Raw genomic sequence first — 21,458 nt, 5'->3', positions numbered from 1 at the left:
CGGGATAAATGAGAAACGAACGTGTTGCGGAATTTTAAATCCATTTTCGTATATTCCATACTACAGGATTATAATAAAATAAACGATAAAACCAGACATATATAAAATTCTTGTGTATATCTTAAGTGTATACATATATCTTAAGAGAGTACGTACACATTTGAATCGTCTGGAACAATTTTATTTTGCCGACAAACCATAAAAATTTGTTTTAATAAATCTTCACCCTCGGCATTAATAATCTGCTGTCGTTGAATATTTATCTATATCAGGGTGTCTACTTCCTGGAAAAGATGGAAAACCTAGAATTCTCAGGATTTCTTTTGTACCTGGAAAATCAGGGAATTCTTATGAAATTTTATTCAAACTTAGGGAATTTTTTTAAAATTCTGTGATAATACTTTTACATTATAAGCAATCCGATAAATCAAGATATGAATTATGTGTTTAAATATATATCTATCTTTGTTTAATATCTTAACAAAATATTAAATATACGGTATATATTTTTTTATTGTAATATTTAGTGATAAAGAAAAATGGAAATGTGTTATGCAAATGAAAAAATATTTATCTTATAAATGCTACTCAGTTTTTTTTATTTGCAAATTTACACTTGAAACTTGAATGTTTTTCCTTCGTATGAGTGACAAATATTAGAAAACGCAATAAAAAAACTTTAGAAAGTTGAATCAAAAAATCTTGTTCTTTTTACCAGTGAAATTTTTAACAAAAAAATATCTAAAAAAAAATCAAGGAATTTTCAGGGAATCTTTTTAAAAGATTTAAGTAGACACCCTGTACATGTCGGCATTAATCTTGGTCTTATCATTGAGAAATATGTGATATATTTTAACGGAAGAGCAGAGGCATTCTCCGAGAATACTGAAAGTGACAGCTAACACTCACCGGCCCCACCATCGGCGCTCGGACCCAGCATGTTGTGCACTCGATTCGCGTATAGGACGAACGTCGGGTAGGGGATGTCGTATTTTCTGAAAAAGAAAAAGGAACGTATTAAAATTGACGGTCTTCAACCCGTGCTATATTTTACACTCATTGCATTATACAATATTTCTTAATTTATTTTTACGTTATATATTAACTTATCTAATTGTATTTTAATATTATTTTATTCTCCATTTCATTACATTTCGTTTTCATTTATATTAATTTTATCATACCGATGGTATAAAAGATTCAACAAAACACGTATTTGAATGCATGGCGATGGAAATTATGCAATCTCTCGAAATTATGTAACCGCGTGGGAGAAATATAAGCAGTGACATGGTGCGTTTAACAAAATAATACAGTAACTTCTCGCAAGGAGCGATGAAACTCACAGTTGTCTTACACTCTTTACACTATGTAATATATGTATTATTAATTATTATTATATACTTTGTTGTCTCTCTTATTTTAATGATATATCAAGTTGTAATATATTAACAAAAAGTTAATAACATTTTACGATTGGGAAAAAAAAATGGCACAAGAAAATAATCACAATATTACAATGGGGAGCATTAGGCAAGCATTATCGATCGCGTCGGGTCGGATTATCATAAAAATTATCGTTCGCGAACTCGTAAAGTCGCGCTTTATTGAGTCGCTTTGTACGCGAATTAAAAGAAATCCCTTTAACGGCGAGTCGACGCAAGTTGTTACGCAAACGTGATACAGACTTTACGACGCCTGCGCGCAAATGATTTTAAAGCAGCTGCTTTGAACAGTAGATCGGACGATTATTCAGCATGATTCAGGCATGGCGATAAGATATGTATGCCTGATGCAGTAATTTCCAGGAATTTTTCATTGCGTAATAACTCGACTCTATTGTACGCGCCACATCATAAGACATTTATATAACAATTTTAACTATTTACCCGGTACATTGCGTGAGTTGGCGCGCTGGAGGAAACATAACGCGGCGGAATAAACTCGCATAAAATATTTATCTTTCGCGTGTTATTTATTAACGCTCGCAAAGAACACGCTAGAACAGCCGGCGAGTCCGTACAAACTCTTGGGGGATAAGCAATTTTTTAAAAATAACTCTTTAATTTTTATATTAACGCATTTCATCACTCGATATTAATATTGAATGTCGCGCGCCCAACTTTTATGCAACTCTGCGCGGGGGAGTTTATTATTAATTTTATTATTGGTTCCACGCTATACACACATGATGCGATGGATGGTATGTGCATCGTATACAGAAAATGATTGCAACTAAATTAATTATTTTTGCAATATACGCGTTGCGGAGGCATTTCAATAATTTTTTAAATTAACTTGTTTTGTACCAGTCGGTGTATTAATATATGTAATATTGCTGAAAAAGTGCAATTAAATGAGATAAATAATTTTCGCGAAACACGTTGAAAATGTTTCAAGGTTTTTAAGATTTTAATACGATGAAATATCGAATAGTATTAATATTATATGCGAATATCCTCCCCTCCACTAACTCTGTCTCTCTCTCTCTCTCTCTCTCTCTCTCTCATTCTAATATTTTTAAATAAACAATTCTTAGCAGTCGATTCTCCCTCGATAAAATATGTCAAAGTATCCGTAGCGTTTTAGTTTATTAGTGAGATTGAAGAGAAAACATTTTAATAAATTAAAATACTCTAAGAATATCAATCGAAAGATTAAAATACCAAGTACATATATATTATATATATATATATATATATATCGCGCGGAATAAATATGTATGGCTTTTATAGACATACCTTGCCGCTTGGCTGAGGGAAAGCCCTTCCTTCAGGACGCTGAAGATCGCCTCCGCCATGGTTTCCGGCCGCCAGGACTTGAGGGGTCCGCGTTCCCGAAAGCGCAGATTGTGCACCAGGCTCTGATTGGTGTTCCAACACTTCTGCCACATGGATTGAAGCTGGTACTGGTAGCTGTCTGCTAGTTAACGCCCCCCGTGGAAAAGAGAAAACACAGAAAAGCAGCTATTAGTTAGGGCCGATCGACACGAGTTCAGGGATAGGATAGAGCAGAGGATATAGGGTTCAGGATGGAATAAATATTCTCATTATTGCATGATTCTTTTATTAATCGGATCGACTCCCGTAAACGCGTACCTCGTTCGAGATCGCTATCGCGAACGAGGGGCAAATATATATCGCAGTTTGCGATTCCGCAAATGTGTGCAATCTTAAATCGATATTAACCGCTGGTCTCGATGCACGCAGGTGCATCTAACGTTTATGTTATACCTCGAGCGTGGGCGGAGTCACCTGGAAAACGGCGCTTAAGGAAGACAGGTGTGCGTGTGTGTATGTGTGTGTGTGTTACATGTGTATGTGTGTAAGCAGGTTGCGGCGAGGTAAAGTCGAAGGAATTATGCCTTTTTCTAAAATGAAACGCAAATATCGATTGTATTGCCGTTGTCGTACAATCGTTACAGAGCTTTTATAAAGTCGTACGCTTAACGAGACAATCGCGTCGCGTTGTCGGTGAGCATTAACGCGTGCGTTACGTTAAATGGTACTTAACGCTACTTAACACGAACGAGTAATTATTGCGTCGCGGAGGCTCTCGAGAAATGCAGGATGCTGTATATATATATCTTAAGACACGTCTCTTAAACCAGAAGAAAGTCAGGAAGCCGGAGTCGTAAAACACGCCTCGTGTAACTGCAACCTGTAATTAGTTTTAAGATACGTGTCTCCCATATGAATATATATATATATATATATATATATATATATATATATATATATATATATATATATATATATATAATTATCACAAAATTTGTGTAATTGTGTTGAGAGTAACTTTAATTATTTCATAACGCAACAAAAGAAAAGAGAAAAAAATAAAATAAATCAAATTAAATAAATTCCACTTTAAGCTAGAAACATTTCGTTTCTAATATTATATAATAATATTATATAATGTTATAAAATATAACATGAAAATGAAATTCGAAACTTAAATAATCGTTGAGTCCTTTGTGCTATAATCTATAATCACTTCATTTTAATATCGGTATGCTAAATCAGAAATCTCACAGAATAAGTGGTACACGTTACTTTACACACATTATTAATTTATCACATATCGCGTTCGTGCATTTTAAGAGTCTCCTTGATATAATAGAGTATTTTTCAACGTTGCGTGCGGAAAGATTTATCAACAAAGATCTCGATCGAGAAATATTTGTGACGCAAAAAGGAGAGTCTAATAACGAGGTTACGAGCGAAAGAAATGTCCGGCGGCGGACATTTACAGTAACTTCCGCCGTTCGCGTATGGCACGTATGGCCGACCTCAATTCGCAACGATTATTTAATAGTTAAGTTATTGACTCTAATTAAGAACCTCCTGACCAATTTGACGATTAATACAATTCATTGGAAAATGCGCGCGCGACTATTCTATCTATTTTTAGATCCGCATTCTCGGGCGCAACTCTTTCTCTCTCTCTCTCTCTCTCTCTAATTTTACTTATTTTATTTACCTATAAAAAAAGGCACTAAGTACAACACATTTTTCTTCGATCGCTTTCGAGCAAAAGTGTGACGCAGATTTTTTACTACGACACACAAATTTACACTAAAAAAGAACTGCAGACAAAGTGTTTGAAGTTTTCTTACACATTGTTTGAATTTTCTTCTAAACTTTCAGAAAAATCACTCTGATGATTAAGACGGATTATCTGAAATTGTTTTCAGACATCCAGATCTCTGAGAAAATTCAGACAAAAATGTGTCTGAATTCTTAGATAATTTCTTACAGTAAAATATAACTGCCAAGTGTCAAAATTTTTTTACAGACACACTGTCCGAATTTTCAGAAAAATGTCAAAATTGTCATTCTTTTAAACTTTTATAAAAATAACTGACGATTAAGAGAAGGCTTTTCTGGAATCACTTTCAGATCTAAAAATTCAGACAAATATGCGTCTGAATTCTTAGGCAATTGTTTACAATGTAACGCTTTTCGCGTTCGTAGCGCTTTTTTATTCTCCTTCGCGACGTTACATTCCGTTCGCGATCTAATCTAGCCTTATGAATGAGAAGCGTCCTCGCTACTTTTGCGAAACTCGCGGATTCCGCTGGATTACACCTTGTGATCGCGATCACAATCCGTAGCAGCGGTAGCACCATCGTAACGCCACCGTTTTATGGCCGTCCCGCGAGATATCGTGGTACCTTACTTTCGATACTTTATCGGGGAATGTCGTGTATATATTCGCCTATTTTAATACCGCTCATTCACACTTAATTTTCTCACCTCGCACCCTTTCTCTCTCTCTCTCTCTCTCTCTCTCTCTCTCTCTCGCTTTCGCGTTCTCAGGCACACTTTGCTGTGTCGCCGCACTTTTAGCGGACGCGCGATAACAGCGGTATAATATTACATCGTTCTCACCGGGATTCAATTAACGCGCCGCTCGTAAATACGCGAGCTGTGAGTCCCCTCCCCTTCCTCCCATCCTTCCACAGGGATCGACGATAATGTGACGCGAGAAGTGCAGCAACGCGTCGCCAAAGGAGGAAGGCGGACGTCGGGTGTTGTTTCGAGCTCCTCGGGGCCTCGAGGCGAGTTCGCGAACAATAAAACGTAATAATCCGCGCGAGAAAGTACCTCTTGACGTGGCAGAATAATTTAGCTGGCGTCGAAATGTCATTTTTTTTCTTTTCTTTTTTACAGTTTATAAGTTAATTACAATACTGGAATGTGTGTGTGGTTTCGCCGACTGAATCTTTCTCCAGCTATACTTATCTTGAAATCTAACTCACTATTAGTCTGTCCTTATCAACGCATCAGTGGGAATTAGCGGAATTATGTTTTTTTTTTTTTTTTTTTTTTCCTCACGAGAAAACCCGAGCGATGATCTCGACATTAACTGCCGCGTGTTGATCGATAATTGCTGGATATTAGTCGCTTATTGCCCGGCGAGCGCACTCGATAATTGTCGCAAAAAGTCTAAAGGCCGTCTAAAGCGTAGCCTATTAAATCGTCTGCCCGTCCTGTTCTTCGCGCGTAATCGACTCGGCTTTCCTTTTATTTCACGCGGGATGCACAAGTACACCGATAAAAGTATCACACGCTCTCACAGTGCTCCTCCGGGGCAACACACCAGGGAAGTAATCTAATATCATTCATCGTCGTCACTTGTAATTATTACCATTATGCGTTGCGGAATGAAATTTTTCACAAGCGGAGAGCTAAACGCACGAGGGAGATATGGCTACTCGTTTTAGCATAAAATATTTTGAGCCGCATGCTTTGCCGGTATATAACTTTAATATATTACTGTATCAAGATGTGTATATTCCAGTTTGCAGTTGGGGCAATTTAAGTTTAATTACAAGCAGATTACTCGTATTTATAAAACATGCAAAGTCGCTGTATATTATTTTTATGAATAAATATGAACCGAATGTGAGATAATCTGCCGTTATCAAGATTTAAGTCGCGTGCAACTGATCGATGGTATTTAGATGCAGCCCTTTTATATGGGAAAAATCCCTGTTGTTTTGCGCTCTACTTTCTCGTTAAATTTGTCTAAATCATTTTTTTTCCGCGTTATATTTATATTATTTATATCGCTATTATATAAATATAATATAACCGGCAAAGCGCGCAATTATTTATAAACTTTAAATAATAAGCTCGATAATATCGTTTTAAAGCTGATTAAATATTATCGCCCTACTAAATCAGTTTTTGTAAGTACGTGACATATTTCCTTCATCCATTTGCTCTCTCTCTCTCTTTCTCTTTAATATTTATAAATCATTTTTCTAATTAACTATGTGCGTTGCTTTAACAAGAAAAAGATATGTACTTGTTTCACATATGCGATTATTCAATAATTAGATGGAATGTTAACAAAAATACGCATACTTTCATATACAGAACGTTCATTCCTTCATCACGATCTTAATATACTAGTACTGTACTAGAAATGACCTCGCGCAATTATTGTCAGTAGCAGCATGGCAACGTTAATAACTTAAACATGTTTAGCTAATAATAAAACTCGTAGAAAAATATCTAATTGTACGCGATACATCTTATTATAATATACGTGAACAACAACGATTTCAGCGATGATTTGGTCCCATCGATTTGAGATACACATGATAGCCAGAAGTATATACAAAATATAGTATAAGCTATCACTTGGATATATATATATATATATATATATATATATATATATATATATATATATATATATGAATTATATATTTTCGGATTCGTTGTAGATTAACATTAATGTGGAAGACGCAGATAAATGGAAGGCACTAAAATCATACATTAGATTGTTTCACGAGCAATTTGATTTGCAAGAATATAATTCGCAATAGAATTCCCGAAATTAATGACACTCGAAGAATTTCCATAACAGTAATTTTCTTTTTTTTTTTGTTTTTAATATTAATATTAATTTTTTATTATTTATCAAGAAATAGAATAATTCACTGTGTATAAGTGTGTGTATGTATAATGCAATAATAGCCTGATAATATTGTTTTTTATAAATTATTGAAATTTTTGTAAACGCACAAGTTGGAAAAACAACATTAATGTATATTAATATTATTTGTCAGTGTATTATTTAAAATTATATTACAAATTAACGTGCCTGAAAAATATTTCAACAATTCATAAAAACTTAATATTTAATATATTGCTCTCTCTATACCCGGTTTCCTTTTTAATTGAAAATATTTCCTGCGCGCTTTTTCAGCAAATGGAGTTATTAACGAATAAACGAATTAGTTCTCTTATTGTATTAATGTGTATCAAATGAAAAATTCTATTACTTCAGAAGCGTCGGACACCGAGGGAAAAAAAAGATCGAGAAACATTGTCGCAGGGGAATAACCGCGCTAATCGCCGTTGATGCAATCGATTCTGATGGATATTAAATTTAATCGAACGTAGACATTTTTTGCCCATTAAAGTCCCCCGATTTTAATCGCGTTATTATTTCGCGCGATTGCCCCGCGCACGCAGCGGCAACGCGGCGTTCGATTTTCAATTACCAGGCAAATTCTTCCTGCGACCCTGCTTGTGCAGCGATTTTCCGCGTTGAAGTCTACGGATTGCGCGTCGGTTGTCGGTTTCGCGCGCATGCTCCAGAGGAATCATACAAGTGGATAGAAAAAAAAAAGAAAAAAACGCGACAAAAAATCGGGAAAAAATGGATTAAAAAAAGAACAAGGGCAGTGATTGCGGAAATATGTTCGAATATGGTGTTGCTCTCTCTCTCTTTTTCTCTCTCTCTCTCTCTCTCTCTCTCTCTCTCTCAGGAGTGTAATATTATACATCTCTTAAAGTCTTGATAGACTTGGAGAAGACCTCGGCAGATCCTCCCAAAAACGTTGAATAATCCATTTCGATAATTTTCCCAGATATGCGCAAATCTCAGTGACATTACATTATTATTCTATCCAATCTGACACTTTTGGTTTTGAAAGACACTTGAACGGGCTTTGCTGTGTGAAATGTAAACGTGATTATTCTTCTCTCGTTTAATTTTATAACTATAAAATTATAATTTTTTGAAAGATATGTACTATCATTTATACGATTTCGAGAGGCACTTTTGCTCACTTAATTTCGGGATAATCGAGTGCGATATCAAGCCGTAGCTTCTCCTGGAACGCGTCTGGTCGCCTTTAAACGTGCTTCTTGCATTCTCTCCGAGAATGCGAGTGTGTCTCGCTTGCGGAAATGAATAATGGTCGCATAGTGAGTCGCGTCGCTGGAAAGTCCGGCTTATTATATTCCCTTTGCCTTAACGTCGGCCGAATGAACTCTCGTTGTCGCCGAGGCATTAAATTTTCCGCATTTTTCCTCTCGCATTCTCGGCGGGCGATTTTTACAGTTGCGACGATCGAGAGAGAAATCCCCCACTTTGGATTATGTTCGCGACTATACGTAAAAATTACATCGATCGAACATTAAAGTATTGAATCGCGCGACGAGTTCCGAAAATATATGATTTTGTAAATTAAAGTAAAATTTTGCTGTCAGAACAAATACACTGTAAGAAATTGTCTACAAATTCAGATTTTTTTTCTGAATTTTTAGATCTGGATATCTATATAATTTCAGACAATCTATCATCTAAAAAATTCGGACAGCGTGTCTGAAATGTTTTTCAATCTTCAGAAAGATGATTCTGATGATTATGACACATTATCTTAAATTACTTTTAGATCTCCAGACGTGAAAATTCAGACAAAACGGTCTGAACGCTTTGACAATTTTTTTATAGTGATATAAATCATCACATGTACGTTTTCGATTATGATTTTGTGAAAGCACGTCAAAAGGAGCGGCAAACGTTAAGAAGAATCGGCCCCGTTCTCGTTCTCGTCATTGAAATAGAGCGAGACTATCGAGTGCTTCTTGCAAAAGGCCCACCACCAGCGGAAGCCCGACAGCCCGGTAAACATGAAAGCGGGATCGCGCTTCTGCCTGAGCTGCTCGACAAAATTTAGTATCGCGTTCAGGGACTTTTTCGTCCGTCGATTGTACGGGCTGACGCTTATGTCGCAACAGAATTCGAGCACGGCCGTTTCCTCGGCCGGGTCGAGGCCGGCCTCCTCGAGTATCATCATCCTCTTGGACTTGCCGAGGATGTTGTCGTAGAGGGTGCCTTTCGGGATCCCGTACTTGGTCGATGCCTGGGTGAAGCGCATCTTCTGGGTCACCACGGCCTCGATCGCCTCCTGGAGATCGTGTCGCGTCCACGTGGGCGCCTTCAGCTTCAGCAGGGTCGTATAGTCAGCTAGAAAATAGTCAGCGATTTCTTTTTCGACTTTCCTATTCTCGTCTCGAGACTTTTTTCGCGTTTCGCGGGAAAAGGCCACACCTAGAGAAGGACAGCGCAAAAATCACGCTTTGCGTAACCTTGACAAAGCATTCTTTCCCTTCCGCATTTTATATATTCCCGGTTTTCTGCTCGGGTGTCTCTGACACGAACACCCGGCAAAAAACAAGTGGAGTTTGTTAGAGTTTCACGTGATTGAAACTTGAAAAATATCATTAAGATATTTATGAGGGTCTGAGAATCCTTCAAAGTGGATCATAAAATTGATAAAATAAAATAATTGAAGCCATAAATAAGAAAATAAAGATCGCAGAGGAGTTTGTGACACAAATAAAAAGTTTGAAGAAGACAATATCGAAGAAGGAATCGAGCGAAATACTGGTATCTCACAGAATGCGAGTAATTATTAATTAAAATAGAAAATTGTATTAAGAAAATTATATTATTACTGCTTTATATATAAGCTGAAATAAGATTAATACAACATGTTAATGAACAAGAGCACGAAACCTGGGAGGTGGCAAACTCTCTCGACTAAAAATATATATACGATTTGCGAAGCTTCCCGGATTTATTATAGTTTTGAATAAATGATCAGAGTAATTTACGATAAAATGAGGAAGGTAGCTGAATAAAACGAGCATTATAGGAATTTAAAGAAATGCTCTTCTATAAATCTACAAAATTCTCAAGCTAATTGACAATCAAAATTTCAAAATTAAAAAATTGATTTTGAATTTAACTGTCACACTTTATATCAATATTAACCAATAATAATTATATCTAGCCTGTTATATAATTATATGCTACAATTATTCATTTTAGCCCCTTTATGTGTGATTCGCTGCGTAACTCGAAGCGAAAGGGCCGACAAGAGAAGGCGAAGGTAGAGAGAAAAGCGGGAATGGGCACTGTGTGGTCCACAGAGCGTGTCACACCCACGTGTGTGTTAGCAGCAGTTAACGTCACTCATGTTGGCCATGCGATTTATGCGTTGTCGCGGCGACGGCGGTGGCGCCGTCGATTTCTGGTTCGTTCGCGAATTGCGCGTAATTATTCAAGAAGAAATTAACCCCAAAATTGAAGAGACGAACGGAATAATCGCTCTTACAGCAAACATTACGGTTTTATCGAATAAAGTAAAACTCTCGTGATCAGCAAAAAAAAAAAACTCTTTCACGTTATATATTAATTATCTCGGATGATTCCGGCAATTGCGAGATAGCTTAAATGACAAGCCGTCATTTTAAGAATTCTATCGCTGAAATCGCGCGCTACACGCACTTGCGAAAGAAATCGGAAGGTCCAAAAAATGGGAAATAGCCTTCTGTTTGCATAATAATTCGATTGCATTGAAATATGGATAATCTCGTTTCGCGCGCGAATCGATTGTCCCACGATCGTCGGGAATGATTGCCAGCGAACTAAAAAAAAAAAAAGATGCTATACGTATCGTATGTAACGGTGTCATAGCTAAATCCGGATTGGAATATAATCGCTTCGAATAATATTATCATACAATAGCGTTTGGTCGCGCGCGCGCACGTGCAACTCGTGCTTTTGCGCGGAGCATTTTCTCTCCGAGATTGACAAATCGTCTCGTTAAACGGATAATCGCACTTAGGCAATCTCTCGTACCCTCAAAAGGCACAAGTTGAATTAATTACCGATTCACTGCGTCGAAACATCGGGAGAAATTTCGATTTATAAGCGACAAATTATTTTTCTTCTGTTAAAAGTGCAAAGTTTTCAGAGATAACGGATTGCGAATAATAAAAATTTTTTTTCTAAAATTTTGAACTATCTATATACGTATATGAGAATGCACTTTCTTCGAAATGGAAAAAATTCCTTGTTGATTTTTTGAAATTGATGTTAAGAAAATTATATGAAAATTATTTTCTTAAATTATTAAGATTCTGAAATAGTAATTTTTCAAGCAAAATCACGGATAGTAAAATTGGTGGCTCGATGTATGTTTTCTCGTTTAGAAACCCTCACGCGGACGAGAAAAGCGCCGGAATAAATAAGCGCTAAGATCGTTAAGAGAAGCAAACAGTCGGCAACGGCCGCGTCTCATGGGAAGTCAAGGAGTAATCGAAGAAAATGATTTAAGCGAGGGGATACCGTGCACCCACGCACGCATTCAGCATATGCGTGAACACGCACGAAACGGCACACTGGGGAATCAATCAATTCGAGACGCGTATTGCGGGATTTACGCGCGTTTATGTTCCCGGCCGAGGGCCATATCAGGGATCGAACTCGGATATGAAGAATACGTCTGAGAAAATTGCCTAACGTACCTTTGCATCGTAATAAGGATTTGCTTTGGTAATGATGCAAATTCTGTTGCCTTAAAAAATGTGCACTCCAATACTCGTCAAGAATAATATAAGGACGCGCTTTTCTTTCTTTCGAAATTAATTTTTACGAGATTTGATCAGGAGAAGTCCAGCGAATGGAAAAAATCATGGTAAATTCCGCTTTTTTACTGCCCCGTACTTTATTCAATGAAATAAACTGGCAAAAACTAGAAAAGTAATTAATATGTAACGCTAACATATATTTATATAACTTTATGCAAAAAGATATTTTTGCTTTAAATAATTACTACTTTAATAAATCATATTAATCACCATATATTTAAATTGTCAATTTAATAATAAAATCCTTTAATGTGAAATTAAAGTGAAATTTTTTAAATAAAAATTTTAGAGATGTAAATGTTATACTAAATTTTTTATTAATTGTTAGTTTACTAAGAAAAATGTAATAATAACAAAGTGAAAAATTTATACCAATATGAATTTGGTACGCGTTTATCTTTCACCATCTTCTAACAAAAAACTAATTTATCACGTTAATTTCTCATTTATTACGGATTTAATTTTGGACAAAACTTAAATTAGAAAATACTTTCTTAATCGGCAAATATGGATAAGAAAGTTTTCTATTTATTTTAATATTTTTAATTTTTATTTTTTTTCGAGAAATACCAGTTTTTATCATAGATTTTATTCAAAAAATCTGGACCTTTTCCAACTCTCGATTTGTATTTATGTAAATTATATTTATATTTTAATTTGGTAAATATTCGCGGTCGCGCGCGATTGTTCTATTCATAGAAGGAAAATATACAAAAAATTCCAATTATATTCAAAGACCAGTTTTTGCTTATTTTTTTGGAGAGGGAGTTTGCCAATTTTTGCCGGCATAGATTTTATTAAAAAAAGATGTAAAATTTTACTAATTCTGGATTTGATATGTGTGTATATATATATATATATATATATATATATGTTATATTTTTATCTTCAATTTGTCTAAATATTCGCGATGATTGTATTAGAATAAAAACGTACAGAGTGTTGCAATAATATTTAAATTATAAACCATCTATCCGGATTTTTCTAGTGTATTTGCAGATGTCTGTTGTTAGAAGTAAATATTGTAATATAATATTCATCATTTTCTAAATTACTTGTTAATATACGCTGGTAAAGTATCGAAGGATATTTTCTCAGGCGCCGAGAGCTTTTACGCGGAATAGAGAATTACATGCAAGGTACAAGTGTAAGAGTTACATCGAGTCCCGCGCTGGGCATTGCGAATCGCGAGCGTGTTATCGCCGCTATTAACCGGCGTCGACCGCTCGGCCGTCTATCTAAATTGCTTTCTATATTAAAGCAAAACGCATTCCTGCGCTTTATTATTGTCGGGGTAATGACGTGGCCCACGCTTGCGCCCTCCCTCCCGTCGTTTTATTGCTGTTCGACCACCACCTTCGACTTTTGCATCTCAACCTCTTTCCTCCACCTCCTCTCGTGCTCTGGTCGTGTTGCCACCTCCCGTTATCGTCGGCGACGACGATGTCGTTCGCGACGACGGCCATGTTTCCGGAACCTTATCGTCCGTGTAATATTAAGCGGCCGCGAGATATCGATCTCCCTGAACACACACAGCGGATGTTTTACCTCCGAAAGACAGACTAGAAATCAGCAGAGTCGGCGTTTCTAGAACGAGACTCTGCAGTCACGTTCTCGAAGTTGTGATTCAACGAATCGGGAACAACGTGACCGTGAACTTGGAGAGACTACAGCCCTCGAGGGATGTTTAAGAGAAGAGAATCTCCTCTCGAAACTCGGAAAGGATGATTGATCTTTTGCTCCCGCTACTTACTGCGGAAACCGATCGTTGAGTTTTATGCGACGGATGTAACGACGGATGTAACGACGGATGATATGCGACGAGAGAAATGTAATCTTTAAATATGTCGCGAAATAGACGAAGTACAGGGTATCCTCGACCGATTTTACTTTCCTTTTAACAACAAACATTGTGTAAATAACTTGAAAGAGCTGAATTTGAGCAAGAAAAAATATGCTAAATATATTATAAATGATTAAACATTACACTGCACGGTAATCTAAATGAGTATTTTTCAAATTTGTAATTTTTAAAGCAGGTCTACTAAAGTCATGTAAAAAAATTTCCTAATTTTTTAAAAATATCTTTGTTCAAAATTCTAGATAATGAGAATTTTTTTGAAGATTTTTTTGGTGCAATTTTTTCAAATAAGTTTTTTTATTGTATGCATTTTCTAATGCTTTTCTTTCGAAGAAAACATACAGAACCGTTTAAGTTTCAAACGCTAAATTTGCAAATGTACTGAAAAAAACAAATAGCTTTTTAATTTTTTATCATTAAAAATTACAATTAAAAAAATATATACATATATTTTAAGACATTGAATGTATAAAAAGACAGATATTATAATATATTTTAAACATAACTCATTTTTCGGTCGCTGACTATTTACAATATCAGAGCAACATTATTAAATAAAAAATTATTTTTAAATTTCCAACGAAATTGTATGAAAATCCTTTGATTTTTTCAGATACGAAAAAAATTCTATTCCAAGTTTCTCATATTTTTCCAGAAAATAGACACTCTATTAAAGTGATTTTTTTGGAATATTCTTTTATTGAATGTTTTTTATAAAATATAGACCTTTAATCTGACATTTACGTATATACAGCAAAATATGAGGCCCCCAATTATTTTACAAACGCGACCACTTTTCTTTATAAATGTTACTATTTCATGTTGATAATAGATAACCGTGAAATGTAAATGACAGTAGCGTAGACGATTTTGTTAACGATGATAGGGAAAGTGCGTCTTGAATGTGTTACTTAAAAGAGATGTAAACAACATAATTTAATAGCAATATTATAATAGCTTGACATTCACTTTTATCATGTCATTAACGTGCAACAATTATATCTTGACGTTTAATCATTACTTTGAATATCTTACACGCACAACTTTATCATATATATGATTTATTTATAGTTCCTAATACGAGATACTAGAATGTTCTTAATATGAGATACCTCATATTAGGACTTTTCTCTCACAAGTAAGAGAATGAATTATCAAAAGTGTAAAATTTTATTTTTTCTATTTTTTTTGTTGGTTTTTTATTTTGAAATATTAAAAACCTTAATATTGCAATATTTTTTCGTGCGCTCTTTGTGTTAGAAAGATAAATTTTTATTTGAATCTCCAACAATAAAATGTTATTTTAGTTTTACAGATTTTTATAGATACAAGATATAAAAAAAAATTTAAAGATATTTTATAATTTTTTTTTGTGTGTCAAAAAGTAAAGCTTTATTTTCTGTTCTGTAATACAGTTCTATAGCATTTAATTAATAATAGAAAAAGCTTGGAATGTCACATTTATGTAATAATGAATAAAACGGTTTTTAATTCAAAGTATGTTCTTTTTGCATTTAATTTTCTAATCTAAGACCGTCTCATATTAGGAAACCTTACTATCTCATGTTAGGATACTTTTTTCAAAACAAACGAATTTTTCAAGTCTGAGAAAAATCATTGTAGCAAATAAAAAACACATTTGAGCCACTAATGTTTTTTAGTGATCAAACTTGAATGTACTAGCTATAAAGCCACATAAAGTTTTCGAGTTAAAAGTTACAATTAAAGAAGATATAAGCTTTTAAAAAAAAAAGTATCTCATAATTGACACCTTTACCCTACATACTACACATTTCAGATTAATTAGAATTCTTTTCAAAATTCCTTTTCTTTACAATTTGATCATTTATTAAAGAAAGTGCCATTAGCGCGAGGACACCCTGTGCACAGGCGGCCAGACACGCGTGTGTGCGTGCGTTGTCTAACGTGGAGGTTTCCACGTTTTTACGTCCGGCCGTGTCGAGAGGGCGATTATCTCCTGAAACGTATCGAAACGAGACGAAGAAGAGGAGAAAAACGAAAACAAGACTCACCTGCTATACTGGAGGTGGAGGCACCGAGCCAAGCGTGGGACGACTCCAACAACTTGGCCTGAAACAGAAAAGTTGGCTCGGTCAGACGTCAGTGTGCTAAAGCGGCGATTAGTGGCGATTTAACGGCCAGCTGGGAAAACGACTTAATCTCTTATCCGCACAATCTCTTTTTCTAACCGAAAGCAAAACGAGAGTTCCTCCGCGGGATAATTATTTAATCGAAAATCGTCCATCCTAAGAGAAGGGGAGGGAGGGAGAGAGAGAGAGAGAGAGAGAGAGAGTTAAAGTATTTTAATCCTCGTTGATATACCGCGTTTGGCGTCGCGAAATATAATTAGTATTTAATTTCTAATTATAAGTTGTATAACAAGGAATATTTAAATCCCTACTTAAAATCTAGTCGTCGCGCGTTCTAACAGAAACACTTTAATCATCGCTTTTGGCTTGATTAACTGTACCTTCGTGTGTGTTAGATAATAATGTAAGAACTTTAACAAACTCAAAACTCCATAAAGAGAATTCATCAGAGATAGGCAAGATAAATATAGCGGTCTCACTTTTAATCGAGCGAGCGCGACTGTGAAAGTTTGACACTTTTTTTTTTTTTTTTTCACTAACGAAAAATTGTCCAAAAAATTTGTAAGAGCGAAACACCGGAAACGCGAGGTAATCGGAGCTGTTCGCCACAGTCGACAACTTTGTTAATATGCGAGGCTTTCGAAAAGGGTTTCGCGATAGAGGCAACCACCGAAAGCGCAAGACACACGCAAAGTTGGCTCATTTGAAAAGTTTCGCCCCCTCCCCTCCTACCCTCTTCTTTCGGATTTTGCGATTTCCGCAATATCGGGGAGCAGAAATATCCTATATACCGCTACACTTTTCGCCTGACTTTTCAAATTAATTTTTAAGAGTCGCTCGATGCACCCAGATCGCCGCTTAAATCCTTCCGCTCCGTTTCTTCCACTTTTCCTCTCTCTTTCCCTTTCTTTCTCGCGAGTCAGAAAAAGTTTCATTGATTCGCGAGTTCTGTTCGTGGAGATCGCGGATCCTCTGCTTTATAGTTTCAAGGACGCTCGTACGAAAAGTATTCTCGCCCTACACTATTCAATCGTTTAAAATGTATCCCTTAACGCGCTGAACTTTGAGATTTTTCAATACTCTATTACATTACTAGAAAATTCATTTATCAATAAATTTAAATTATTATTAGCCCAATTATTATTATTGTAAGAAATTGCTTAAGAATTTAGATACAGTTTGGCTGAATTTTCAGATCTAGGTGCTTCAAAATATTTCAGACTATCTGTCTTAATCATTTGAAAGTTCACAAAAATGTCTGAAAATTCAGACATTCTTCTGTTTGAAAGGAGGATGGGTAAAATATGCTGATTTTTGCCCGGAAAGTGTAACGTAAGTTATATGTATATATTTTCTTATCGGTTTTAATTATTTATATTACAGTTTTATAAAGATGTGCAGCTTATAAAAATAATAAATGTTGAGGAGAGAATTTGAAAAGCGTAAAAAGAGATATAGGAATAGATATTTCGACTTTATATAACATTAGTGGAGCCGATCAACCAAGAAACTGACAAGATTAAGATTCCGCTGACGAATAAATCGAGACGCTATACAGTATAATACGAAAAGTACAAAAAATATAATAGGGCTCCAGGCAAAGGTCTACTATGTATAAAAAACTTGACGCACTTTTAGGTGGAGCCTCTATGGTAGTGCAATTCCATTTTAAGATATTTAAAACTGTACAATATATACAGTTGCATCTGATGAAACTTAAGATTCTTTGAATAAATTGATTATTTATTTTTTCATTATTACATTATATTGATTTTGTTATGTTATATATATAGATTTAATATTTCTAAAATGTTTCATTTTGAAGTCTTATTTCAACAAAATCAACACTAATCGAATTAATAATAAAAATGTCTTATTTCGACCATTTAAAGCAAATTTTGATCACTTTCCCACGGACCAATAAAACGAGTATTTTCGTGTTCAACAATTCAAAAACTATAAGAAAATCTATGTAACTTACGTTACTTTCTGGTGGAAAAAATCAAAATAGAATGGATTTTGCTCGGATTTTCTTCGCCGAGGTTCTTTTCTACGATCATCGGATCGGCAGGGAAAAGAGAGGATTTTCCACGAGGTGGACGCGAAAGGCGGTGGGTGCAGCGAAATAACGTCTCCGCCGTCGTGACACGAGGGGGATGGCACCGAACGCTGGCAATTTCGCGAAATAGCCCCGCGTCAATACACGTGCACACGCATCTCTCGGCTAAACCACACAAAGAATTATTGAGCAGCCCGCTTGCTGTTTCCGACGAGCCTCGCTCGAGTCTCGTGAAAGAGGAGGAGGAGGAGGAGGAGGAAGAGGAGGAGGATGCATAAGTGAGAGACCAAGAGGGAGAGACAGGAAAAAAAAAGAGAAAGAGAGAGAGAGAGAGGGAGTCCGTTCTCTCTCTCTCTCTCTCTCTCTCTCTCTCTCTCTGCAGTTGTAACTTGGACGCGCAAGTAGTATATCGCGGCGCGTGCATTTTTCATTGTCTCGCGTCTCCCTTCCCGCCTCCCCCGCGCACCTTCTGCGGTGCAAGCTCGTGGAACACGAGTCGTGCGGGAGTGCATACGCGACATGCCGGTTGACGTGTGCATTGACGAGAAAATTGCGAGCGTCCCTATATATCGCGGTCGCCCACCCACTCCCGCCTGCACTCTTTCTTTCTCTCTCTCTTTTTCTCTTCCTCGGCGTATTTTTTCCCCATCTTTCTCTTCCGTCTCTCCTCTTCTTTTTTTCAGGCCGTCCCGTCGTTCTTATGTTTATTGCGCTCGGAATGCAATGCCTGTTCGACCGCCTTTCTCGCGGATAATCCCGTTCGACGAACGCCGCGACGAGAATACGACACGATAGAGCTTGTTTGAAGATTTTTGTAATGAAAGAATTGCATATTACATACACATACGAGCGAGCATAATAATAGGAGCGTATGCCAATAAAGATTACAATGTTCCTCTTTTTTTTCTTTTCTCCTTCGTACGTCCAAGAATTAACATCACAATGTAAAGAGACAAGATGGACAAAAGATTTCAAAACCATTCAAATTACATGAACACGTTTTTCGTATCGTATACAGACAGCTTTAGAAGGGAAATAATGAGATGTCCTGTCTCGCTAAGTTGTCAGTGGCACATTCACAGTCGGTCTCTTTAATTTCGGGTCTGCAGGAATTTTGGAATAAATTCACTGTAAAAAATGACAAGTAGAGTTTTTTTTACAGAAATACTGTCTGTATTTTCAGACAGAATTTTCAAAAGAGTGTCTGATATTTTCAGACAGAATTTTCAAAAGAGTGTCTGATATTTTCAGCCATTCAGAAAAATAACTCTAATGATTAACACTCTTATTTCGTACTCCGATGGGTTATTTTTGTCCGTGATTTTTCTAATCAATGTCAATTTCTCAAAAACGAATAACATCATAAAATAATATATTTAAGTAAATTATTTTTCAAATTTATCATTTTAGAAGATACTCAAACAAGGTATATAAATTTTTTCAAATTTTTTAAAACAGTTTTACATATTAACCCTTTGAGTCACGAATTTTTCTAATTGTCAGTATTTTATAAAATTTGGTATATAAGGGCTTTTGGGGTCGCTGATCACGAATCCGTTGTCAGATTTTCAAAATTCAAGATGGCGGATCCAATATGGCAAACGAAATTTTACTTCCGCTATATTGGATCCCTATATTAAATTTTGAAAATTAAATTTTTTTTTCTTTAGATTCAGATTCTGCGATCTAAAAAAATCTTCAGAGAAAAAAATTTAAAAAAGAACACGACTGTTACTTTTAATTTAGAACAGAAAATATTGTTTTTTATATATTTTTTATCAAAAAAACGAGGATTTAACAAAAACAACACGGTGGAAAATTCTAAAAAAATTCTGAAAAATACTTTAGAGTGTACTAAGATTACAAAAAAATTGCCGTATCTATTGTCATAATAGATTAGTAAAAAATGCATTTTTTTCGTAAAAAAGTACTAATTTTGACCGTTTGTTCATATATGGTATTTTTACAATTAACAATTAATGACTGTTCATATTTTTTTACACTTATTGATGTTCTAGAGACTCTGTAGAGACAAAAAATCCGGTATTTGTTGATAAAAAAGTAGTTAAAACAATAAAACACTAGGAAAAAAAAGGTGGGTCTCTGTGACCCGCTGTGACTCAAAGGGTTAATAAACTTATCGAAAAAATACGCTGACCCACCCGTATTAAAAGGTGCCAAATTAACACCCAACAGTACAGAGTAAGAGTTACGACAAATTGTTTGAAATCATTCAGATATATATTCAGGATGATGATTTCTGTTTGAAAAATCAGACAAAAATGTCTGAATTTTTTACAATGTCCGTGAAAAATTTTTCACCAATCATTATTCTACTTTTCTCACATTCGCGCTTAAGGGCTTCAGGAAGCGGGAAATCATTTACGGAAGAGAGAAAACGGTGGGAGGAACGTCGGCGTCTCGAATCATGCACAGAGAGACGGTGTCATTCAGCAGCAGCAGAGTCTGCAGAGTCTACATCTCAATTTGTTTCGACGTGCAACAGCACACGCCCACGTATAGTCCGGTGGCGTTTCTGTATGATGCATGCCGCTAATGGAAATGAGGCCTCGTTCTCTCTTTCTCCCTCACTTCTTCGGCATCTCTCCCGCTCTTCCTCTTTGCCTTTCTCTCTGATGCCAGCGCGAGCGCGTATCCCCGTCTTCGTCATTCCCTTCATCTTCCCCTTTCAAGCCGGCCGACGCGGCAAGATACGAGATCGCCCTGGCCGCGGCCACCGAGAGCAGAGATTCGTGAATTAAATATCACGCGCCATTTTTATCCCGCTTGCCAATCTTCCCGTCTCTTTCGCATTCCCGCATTCTTTTTCCTGTCGTTTCTCTTCAGCGTTGCATGTGCCCGCTATTAACCGCCTTCAAATTACCGGGCTGACCACCTTGAATTTTTCACGACTGCCGCCATCGCGGCGGTTGCTCTTCCTCGTGTGAGATGCAGCTGCTGACAATTCCGGAAGCTGCGAACTCGAGTTCCGAAAAGACGACACGCGAGCAGCGAATATCGATACGTCTAATATCGCGAGTGATTTTTCGCCTTTATCGCTTCAGAACTTTAAGTAAACGTGCAAATAAAATATATTTTGCGTGAGTGGGATTACGGATAACGACATGTCAATTAAAAAATTACAGATCATAATGGGATATCAAATCTTGTAAAAAAAT

General features: G+C 36.1%; 1 protein-coding gene across 3 annotated transcripts in view; it reads right to left on the bottom strand.

Annotated features, from left to right (window-relative positions):
- LOC140663397 (protein bric-a-brac 1) overlaps window positions 1-21,458 on the bottom strand; it is a 377,385-nt gene that overhangs the window by 7,016 nt on the left and 348,911 nt on the right. For 2 of the 3 annotated variants that reach the window (XM_072887507.1, XM_072887508.1), the window contains 3 exons: window positions 16,143-16,200; window positions 2,742-2,922; window positions 910-995 (listed from right to left, as the gene is read on the bottom strand). In XM_072887507.1, the coding sequence (XP_072743608.1) occupies window positions 910-995; window positions 2,742-2,922; window positions 16,143-16,200 (325 nt within the window). The remainder of the gene's footprint in view (window positions 1-909; window positions 996-2,741; window positions 2,923-16,142; window positions 16,201-21,458) is intronic. The other variant, XM_072887509.1, reaches the window with a different exon arrangement.

The sequence above is a fragment of the Anoplolepis gracilipes genome, chromosome 3 (assembly GCF_047496725.1).
Source record: "Anoplolepis gracilipes chromosome 3, ASM4749672v1, whole genome shotgun sequence".
In the NCBI taxonomy this organism is placed as follows: Eukaryota; Metazoa; Arthropoda; class Insecta; order Hymenoptera; family Formicidae; genus Anoplolepis; species Anoplolepis gracilipes.
This window is presented reverse-complemented; position numbering and strand designations above follow the sequence as displayed.